This window comes from Anneissia japonica, unplaced genomic scaffold, assembly GCF_011630105.1.
Source record: "Anneissia japonica isolate Jap-2015-1 unplaced genomic scaffold, ASM1163010v1 scaffold1147_len264814_cov175, whole genome shotgun sequence".
Taxonomy (NCBI): Eukaryota; Metazoa; Echinodermata; class Crinoidea; order Comatulida; family Comatulidae; genus Anneissia; species Anneissia japonica.
The window spans coordinates 176921-187514 of NW_022697771.1; the positions used below are offsets into that span (position 1 = coordinate 176921).

The 10594-nt window shown below is 34.7% G+C and overlaps 1 protein-coding gene across 1 annotated transcript in view; it reads right to left on the bottom strand.

Moving 5' to 3' along the window:
- The window catches only part of LOC117102341 (growth/differentiation factor 8-like), a 9658-nt gene extending 6191 nt beyond the window's left edge, over positions 1-3467 (bottom strand). Inside the window, exon 1 of the mRNA XM_033242608.1 lies at positions 2724-3467. Within this exon, the coding sequence (XP_033098499.1) occupies positions 2724-3348 (625 nt within the window). The 5' untranslated portion in view covers positions 3349-3467. The remainder of the gene's footprint in view (positions 1-2723) is intronic.
- Positions 3468-10594: the final 7127 nt, after the last annotated feature.

Here is a 10594-nt window from a genome sequence, read left to right on the forward strand (position 1 = left end):
AAATAAGAATGACCGACAGACAGACAGACCAGGAGACTTACCGGCCATACTCCGAGACCAGAGACTTTTTAAGGTTGTATTTAAAAGAGTTGATATTAGGTAAGGATTTAAAGGAAGTTTTTAAGGAATTCCATACTTTTGGACTAGTGTAAAATATGGATTTTCTTTCTAGAAGAGGATGTATATTTTTCTATTTTGGAAATAGATTATAAATATGTGGGGGTAATGTTTCATTTCTAAAGCGATACACAAAAACATAGTTTTGTAATTTATGCAAATCAAATACATTTAGAACATCAAATTTGTAAAATAAAGGTTTGGTATGAGAAATACGAGTTGTCCCTGCACAAATCCTGAGAGCTCGCCTTTGTAATTTAAAATGTCAATAGGGGTTGTTTCAGGACTTGTCCAGGGACATAGATGAAGAAATTTATCAACCGTAGCAGCTCATGATGTGTTACAATAACTGATATAAGGTAAGATTAAAGTATTATACAAGGATAAAAGAATGTTCTGCGGAAAGTAATGTTTTAATTTATTCATAACACCAATGTTTCTTGATATAATATTTGTAATACTGTTACGATGGGATTGCCAAGATAATTTGAAATCTAATGTAATGCCAAGGAATTTTGTTTCTGTTACTTGTTCAATTATGTTGTTATCAATTTTAATAAGAAAGGAATCTCTGCTTTTAATTTTATTTTCAAAAACAATAGAATTAGTTTAAGAAATATTAAGAAATAGCATATTTAATTTAAGCCAATTAGATACCTTAGTTAATTCAGTGTTAATAATTGTAAGGAGATCATTTTTATTTTGGTGTGAATAAAAAATGTTAGTGTTATCTGCGAAAAGAACAAAGTTTAAAAGAGAAAAGCAGTTTGGGAGATCATTAACATATATTAACAATAACAAGGGTTACTTTGACTCGGAGAACGCAAAGCCGTATAGCAAGATTGCTATTGGGGAAAGTCTGGGGTGGAGTTCGGGGTATGTAAATGCGGGCCTCGGAGCCGATTAAATCACATACTGTAATCGATTTTTCATTATTATTTCAACTTTACCAAAATAGGCCCACTGGCCTCCCGATATGTTGCTGGATGAAATGTGTAAAAGATTTAGGATTCCTTTTTAATCTACATTGGAGGGGGAGCGTACCGGTACGCACTCATTGTAACCCTCCTTGCACCTTGGATATGGACCTGGAACGTAGGAGACTGCGTAGACCAATACAGAGGACTTAACACAATGATCGAGATTGAATCAATTGAAGTGGTCAGGGGGTCAAAATGATTAATAAACAGGTTGCATAATAATGGCGATGAAGGTGTCAAAAGGCCGGCTGTTACATTTCAACAACCCTCAACTTGGCTTGATTTATGGGCGGTGAGAGACCGTTTCCGTGCACCTTCGGTGTAAATCTTGTGAACTCGCATTGCATAGTTTAGCGTACATTCCAGTGAGTCCCAGAAATTGCTGATATCCAATGGGCAAAACTAGGCCTACTGTACATTCTTATTGGGTTGGTGAACAGTGTCATATGGATACAAGAAGAACAATCGTCTCCATACAAACACTGTTGTAAAATACATTTGTCTTATTTAATAATACCTCCTTGGTAATAATTATAATATATAATAAATGTTATAAACTAACCCTATAATATCTGATTTATTATATAAAAAATTTGGTAAAGACATTTAAATGATTCAGTTTTCTGTTTAGCAACACATAGGCCTACTCATGTGTATCTATTACGGCAATACACCTGTAGTCTTGTAGGTTTGTATAGCCTGGGTTTTTTAATAGGCCAATGAATAAATAAATATATAATATAAGCCCTAGTAAATAAAATCAAACTCCGAGAAAAGCTTGTTCGACTGGTTGCTAAAAAATGCCGAAAAGAAGCTATAACACGTACGGTATGTGTACCATAAGGCTACCCTATGGTATCCGTGGTGCCCCGGAGGAAAATTCTGGTGGGGTTTTAATGGGGAAAGGTTACTGAGGTGGTAATTATGCTTTAATTATAAAACCACAATATAACGACCTGTTTAATTCAAAAGACCAGCAAATTAATATTTTCAAGCCGACGACCTGAAACTGGCGTCAGATTCGGCCTTCTCCCACGAATGGAAATTTTAGGCTTATTCATCAGCATAATTACCCCACCCAAACCCCTTCCCATGGCGATTTACATTCGACTGTGCTTCATTCCTGATTTAGAACGAATTGTAATATATTCCTACTCGGGCTTATTCCTAAATTAATATAACAGTGTTATACAAAAAAAAAAGGAAAACTTAAACTTCTTTCTAAAAAGGGCATTGGAGCGTACTTAATTAGACATTTATGAAACAACGAAAACATACAGGTAGCTTTGGGTGCGGGGTGCTGACCTTGGCTCAACAATAATAATTCTTGCGAATACAGCGAATTACCAGGGCAGTAATACGATCAGCTTATATCTATAAAAAAAATCGGTAAATGTGGTATCATGACAGGTATGGCATGATGCCTATTATCAGTATCGGGATCATGTACGGTGTATGAACTTGAATCGATTCTGAAGTGGTTGATGTGAGTGTAGTCACTATTTTATCATCTGAGGTATGTTTGTATAATACAGGTTCAATGCCCAATGAGTTATTAAAAAAAAAAAAACCCTTTCAACTTTGCTACTGATATCCTTATATCGTTTGATTGACAACTGGACTTACCTTCCTCTGCAAATATGATAGCTTCAGTTAATTTGCCATAATAATCATCCTCCTGCACTTCCGGAGGCTGGTCACTCTGCATGCCCAGGGAACGTTCTGAGAACGCAAGGGGCTCCGGTAAACGTACTCTCCCCCGTGTGATGTTTGGTGGTGCATCTAGTCGCAGCTTATCCAGTATTTGCTGCTTAATCATCTCGATCCTAAGTTTTCGCGCCATCTGAGGATCGCTTTCATCTAAACTAGCCATGTTATTATTGTGTTCTATTATAGATGATTGTTCTTCTTGTAATATTTCTCCGAGCTCGCCCTGTTGGTCAGAATCTTCTCCCTGCGAAATGTGTGGGTCCTCGTCTCGATTAGAAGGTAAATTAGATCTATTTTCGTCGTTGTGTTTATGATGTTTCCCATGTTTACGTTTGGACGTCCCTTCATGAAACACGGTCGTTTCGACAAATGTGCTTTCTGCAACCGGCGGCCGGGCACTGGTATCTTTGCCGTTCTTGAATTTCCTTGTCTGTGGAGTTTGCAAAGCCTCGGCCGAATGCTCTTTCTTTTTTACAACTGCACTATCAACAGCTGAGAAAATACACAGCACTGTGAATGGTAACAGCAGGAAAGACCTCATATCTACTGAGTTACTACTCTTCGGCCCTATGGAATAGTATAAACCAGCTTGCGTTCACAGCCACAGACAAGGCCAGAAAGGAAAGATCGCCTAGAAAATATAGGTACCGCATTTAATGCCTTACAGCTGATCGAATTCAGCAACCATTGACCAATCAGAAACAAGTACAGTATAACAATGGTCTATGAAGGTAGGCCTATCTTTGCTTGGGCATTATATACCTGCGGTACGAAACAATAGTGTAAAAAAATAAGAATAAACTCCGCCTATAATATGATTGTCACATGTGCTATATGTTGAGGATCTTGCAACGACGGTACACTGTTATCTGGATACTTTGTCAACACTTTAAGCACAACACGCGCCCACAAAAGATTACACTGTCATTATTGACATCTTTACAAAACTATCTTTGGGTTATTATGCTATTTATAAAACAACTCCCACTCGAGTGCTTGTCACTGAGTATCAGCCACATCAATTCATGATTCGGTGACATTTACATTTATTGGTTTGCAAGGTCATTGATATATTCCTGCTAAGCGTCATATATACGAATGATAACGATTACGTTCGTTATTAATGTAGACTTTAGTTCAGTTGAGGGCGCTAATCAATATTTATCTTTAATATTATACCTATAAGAGACTTATATTTAGCCCCCCCCCCCAAAAAAAGGGTGGAAATAATAATAATAATAATAATAATAATAATAATAATAATAATAATAGATAGATAGATAAATAAAATAAAATTCAATATTGCTTACATTGTAGCTTATATTTATATAAGTTGCTAACTTTTAATTGATAATGAGACAAATTAGTTATCTTCATCGTTAATTAACATATGGTCTATATAAGCATAAACAATGTAAACTAGCCTATATCAGTCGCTGCTGCCGCTTATCTGAAACCACAATGACGATATTTTTCTCATAAATCTTCAAACCTGATCAAATACCGCTCCTACATTTGGTTGCATAGGGCCTACATATGTCGGCAGTACTAAAGCAATTAGGCCTATTTGAAAATATAAACTCAAAGAAAATTAACTCACTGTGTCTCACTAAGTTTACAACTTATTTGATCCTTTTATATTAAAAAAAAAAAAAAAAAAAAAAAAAAAAAAAAAAAGCAATCGTTATATTTGAAGTTTTTTTTCAGATTTCAGATGAGAAGTTTCAATTTGGCCAACTTTGATTAATTACAGGTGAAGAACAACATAAAGTTTGTATTTACGCGATTCAGAATCATAATTGGTTATGCGAGTCTCAGATTTAGGCGGGTTTGAGAGAATAACCATCTCCGAAAAAACTATTAATCCACTGTTCAGGCCTAGTAAATGAAAGCGAATGTTCGACTAAACCATGTGACGTGCTTACAACATCTGAGGAGTTTTGGGAATTAAGTTTTTTTCGGGGGTAATGGTTATCTAAAGGCTAACATGTACAATGTATATCAACGATAGTGACATATCGCATGTTTCGACAAAACCGTATGACGTATTACACAGAATATGACGCGTTTGATGATGTGAGTAACACTTTTATCATGGGTAATGTATTACTTAGGGTGGATAATCAAATTCAATTACCCTGAATTGACAAAGCATCTATATGTACAGTATCCTCATTTCAGTCAATGTTTATTATAAATTGTCGGTTTAACCCAATCGTATCGCTCAAGGCTCGTGTGACTTTTCAAAACAAAACACAATTTATATCTCAAAATAGGCTAAATTGAGAAATTCGTTTCACCTTTGATACACATTATTTTGCCCTATATACCTAAATAAAATGCAGAGTAACGACGAGAGAACTACTGTATAGGCCTACCAACTTGTAAATCAACCATATTTTTTAACTTTAGAGGGCTTCTGGAATTTGGATTAAATGATCTCAAAGTTTAACTCTTGAAATCCCCTTCTTTTATCTATTTAATATTTTGGCCGCGCTGACCAAATTTATACGCCGAAGTTTGTAAAGTTCTCCTTTTAGCCTAGCCAAAAACTCGTATCAGGCCTGAATTCAATGGTTGGTTTGGGTCTTGAGTTCTGACTTTCTATAAGAAACACTTACTCAATGATGACTAAAAAAGAAAGTTTGGTCGGTTTGTCAAAGTTTCCACCTTACTAGAAATCATTCCTTTTTTCTCAAAATACAATTTTGTTTAAAAATTAAAATATTAGTTAATTGATTGAATGAATATTTGATTGAGCGGTTGATTGATTAATTATTTGGTTGGTTAATTAGTTAATTGATTGATTGATTGATTGATTGATTGATTATTTAGGTAGTTTTGTAGATAAGATTAGCATATTACCTGTATTTAGTTAAGTTAGATCCGGGACCACAAACATATGCTCGGTCTCCTTGGTTTTTCGGCACTTATATTATATTACAATTATATTATAATTATTAAATTGTACCGTATTATATCTTATTAAATTAGGCCTATATTATATTATATTATATTATATTATATTATATTATATTATATTATATTATATTATATTATATTATATATTATATTATATTATATTATATTATATTATATTATATTGTACCGTATTATATCATATTAAATTAGGCCTATATTATATTATATTATATTATATTGTACCGTATTATATAATATTATATTATATGTTTATAACTATGTTTATAAGTGAAATAAATACTTGATACATTTTCGTAGGAAAGATAAATTATTCAAAGACGAAGCAACGACAACTCATTAGACGAAGGGAGACCAATTTAAGGAGAGTCGGTGAAAAAGATAAAAAGGTTTTAATTTTCTATTTGAAGATGTTCTTACCAACACCATCGACGACATCAGTTGTCATCCAGTGGACGGTGGCAGAGCCGAGAAACTAACTATTGGTGGACCACTGGACCCTCAGCATACTGCCCTGTCGGTCGTCATGCGAACACGCGTGAAGGGTCTCAGGAGAGAACTGAGCTGTCCCGACATCTAATGATTTGACATTGTATGTTTATTTATTTATTCATGTATATTTTATATGTATATTTCTTCTTTTTTTTTTTTAACAGTAAAATTTTGCCTAGGATCAGTGTTCTTATTTCAGGCTCAAAATGTTTCATATTTAGTTCCTATTTTTACACACTTTTCAAAAATAGAGACATATTATTTGACAGTAGTATATTACTGTACTGTATTACAGAAGGTACAGATAAGATTTTTTAGGGTTTCTATTAGTAAAATAAATAAAAATCTCATTTGACATTTTACCTCAGCCTCAATTTGTTCTTATTTTGTCACAGCGCTCATATTTGGTGAGGCAATTAATTGATTGCCTTATCCGAAATATGTGGTTTGTTTGGTTGCTCTTGAATGATTGTGTAGAATCAAGCAAGGAGCATGTTTTGCATGATAGGCCTAGGCCTATATATATGTATTTTATATGACAGGGTTACTCAACCGAGGTTATGCACAATAACAGATGATGAAGAGATGATGTTCATATACTGGGACGATTTATCGATTCCGGACCTGTAATTGACAGATTTCATAATCTCTGAGTCATAAATAACTACGATGTTTGCCCTATCTAACGGCGCTATAAGTACTGAATGCCCAGTGCGTTCCCAAATGTTTGAGAAAAAAACCCCACGACCTCCAGATACCTAGCCTGGTGCGTTAACCCTTCGACCACCGAGCTTGCGCTTGGTGGCTAGTAATGAATCCGATTCCCTGGTAGTGGGTATTGCAATGCTCCTCCATTTCTATTCCGCTGACGTTGTTGAGTCAGAAATACGAATCGATGTTTGCCCTACCTGACGCAAAAACATCATCGGAATAGCATAAATAAATTAGTCGAAACATCCTTCCACCTCGTCTTATATAAACTAGTCAATTGAATTCTGAATTTCACTCTTTTGAGTCTGAGCACGTAAACAGTGCCACCAGTTCACTTGGTGTATAGAGTGAAAGAATAATATTCACTCATTTAATAGAGAATTCTCACTCGAGAAAGAGTGAAAATGTAGTGATAACTAGGCACTCTAATAACTAGGCACTCTTTTAGAGTGAAACTCATTCTTACAATAAGGGAGTAAGTCATGTACAATATAGTGTTTATCTCTATTCCAAATTACGTCAAGCATGTTCTCGGATATTTTCGTTTCTATATCCCTTAAGTCATGTTGGGGACGGGCAAAGGACCGTCGACTCTCACTCGATGAGTGCTGTTAGGCTGGGGTGTCCTGACTTGGCAATTATGTCTATAAGTATATAATTTTATAAGTTAAGAAGCGAAGAGGTGATTTTGTTCCGCGCTTCAACTTACTGAATCTGTATGAGTGTGATCATTCTCTGTTTAATTTAGACTAATATCGCTCTCCTTTATCCGCTGATACCTTCCTGCTACTACACACCCCTTCATATTAGTGATTGAGTACCGGTATGCTACCCTAGATTTAGAAATTGCGGTTTGTAGATGTTTGCTCACATCCGCTTTCCCCTGTCACCTCATGCGCTGTAGGAAGCCGGTGTTGTTAAAAACGTCAATCAGGCCGAACTTAAGTTCGGTTATGAAAACAGATTAGGAACCGTATTCACTACAAATCATTAGAAGGTACGAACTGCCAATAAGCTGTCCTCTCCTTGTAGATCGTTACAAACCCATTGTGGTTAAAGATTACTCCGGATTATCGCTTGGTACTTCAGTGTTGGAAAACCCCGTAACACACTGTCTACCGTAAATCCACTTAATTCTACACGACTGACCTCCAGGTCCGCTGTAGAATAGAACGGTTTGGATACTTCCCTAAAATAATATTGTTTTCATTCACTGTAACCGCCTCATTCGAAAGTCGCATTTTTATAGATAAGCATTTGCATTTTTACTAGCGAATTCGTAAAAAAGAGCATCCTTGCAGGAAAACATAAGTGAACTTTTCAAGGTATTACTGTCATTTCAGTTATAGGTTTCTCGTCGATTAAAGAATGATCGAGAGAGGCATTGAAAATAACATGTTTGTACCGGTATTTAGTACACATACAAAAAGGGATCTGTTGTCCGTTTCTATTGTAATAAGGGTGCCAGCTGACAACAAACGTCAGTAAACAGCCCATCTGTACGCCTGTCATTCACTTGCACGCGCAAGACCAGCCATAATCCGAGTTGAAAAGTGCTTAAGTTAGAACTACTAGCTTTTTCAGTGTTCACCTTGTTTATTCTCATGTTTGTCTTACACTGACTGCGAGCTGTCAATCCATGTCGAGATGGACATTCTTATGAAGAAGTTCAACACGCCCTTTAGCCTATGCAAACTCATTGAAATGACTTGTCAATTGTAAGAAAGTTTCGTTTGAGACATTATTGAATGAACATAGAACATATAATAGGCCTAGTGCAAACAATGATTTTCGCCTCTCCTTTACCAAATATTATTAAGGGTGGAGGGTGATCTTCATCACAAAACGCTGGCTATGTGAACCGCATAATATTTGAGAACCAATAGTGATGAATAATTTTAATCGTAGGCCTATTGCATTTTCATATTTTAATGTTTTTTTTTTATTGAAGATTTGTAATTTTTTAAGAAATAATTCCGCACTCACTGCGAGTGCAATGTTTGAAAATTTTTTTTAGAGACAACCAAGCAGTGGTTTTACCTTAAACCCAATATTTTCACACACGTTGTACCGGAAGTTTTATGATTTTGTCATGTAAAATTGTTTCCCATTTTAATTTCAATTGTATTGCATTTTCATATTTTAATGTTTTTTTTTTGTTTTTTTTTAAGATTTGTAATTTTTAAAGAAATAATTCCGCACTCACTGCGAGTGCAACGTTTGAAATAAATTAATAGAACAAATAATCAAACCCTACCGTACCGTAAAAGTCATGGGCAATCGATAAGCTTATGTCTATGTTAACAGGTTGCTTCTTGAAAATTTCATCGAATCAATTGAGAGTATTGAATGCAATATAGCGCTTTCTACAGCTTATTTTGGTTCAAAGTTCCCGGAACCGATGTTGGGTAGGCCATTTCGTTCCCTATGCGGTACCTGGACGTCCTTCAAGAATACGGTACTTTTCTAGAAGCCAACGTGTTACAACTAAACAACTATTACAATGTAACATACTAATGTACCAAAATATTGGTCCATTCTGGATGTTAAGGGCATCATAGTTAGTTTTGAATGTGCCAAATGTTATGAAATGATAGATAGATAGGCCTAGATTGAAAACTTCATTCTGGGTACTTAATCAGTGTAAAACATTGTTTCCCCTTATGTGAAGTGAAAAAAATACTTAAAAAACACATGGAAATACAATCTAATAGTTAACTTAAACAATGTAAAGAAAAAGATTAATAAAATACAACTACACTTAAAAAAAAAAAAAATAAGAACCACCTTTTTTTTTTTTACTTTTTTTTTCTTTTTGTTGCAAATTTCAGATTCAAAACGTTATTCTAATTTTGTTCTTATTTTGTATTTTCAAGATAGACAAAATCTGAGATCGAATCCTCGCCCTGTTGCGCCATGTCTATCCAAACGAGGCCGACCTCGGTACGCATGCAACCCCCCCCCCCCCCACACACACACACCCCCCCACACACACACACACCCACGACAGACAAACAGACAGAGAGTACCGGTACCGTTACATAGCTACAGCTACAGATAAAAACCTAACATTTTACCTCAGCCTCAATTCTAATTTTATATAATTTATATATCCCACCATATAAACATTAAAACAGCACAATATATACAAGATAGGCCCTACAACAACAACAACAACAACAGGGACAGCTAAAGCAAATAAATTACTATAACTCAAGAGCCAGCTGCCCTAACAACATTAAAAAGTAAACAAAAATATTGCACAAAATGGAAAAGGTTATAAAAATATGTATAAAAAAAAGCATAATATTGTTTAAACAATTAATTATTAATTTGTATTGCATATTAAGACCATTTTTTAAATACAAAAATATACTAAGATTATTTTAATAAATGAATTGATTGACTTTTTACAGAGTTTATTATTATTATTATTATTATTATTATTATTATTTATTACAGCCTTAGTGTTCTTATAAAATGTGTTCTTATTAAAAAGTGTGTGTTTAATACCTGGATTAATAATAATATTGACGATCTTTGGCATTAATAATAATGGCTTACTGTACCTCTGTTTCACAATAAATAGAATAACATAAACATTATCATCATCATCATCATCATTATCATCATCATCATCATCA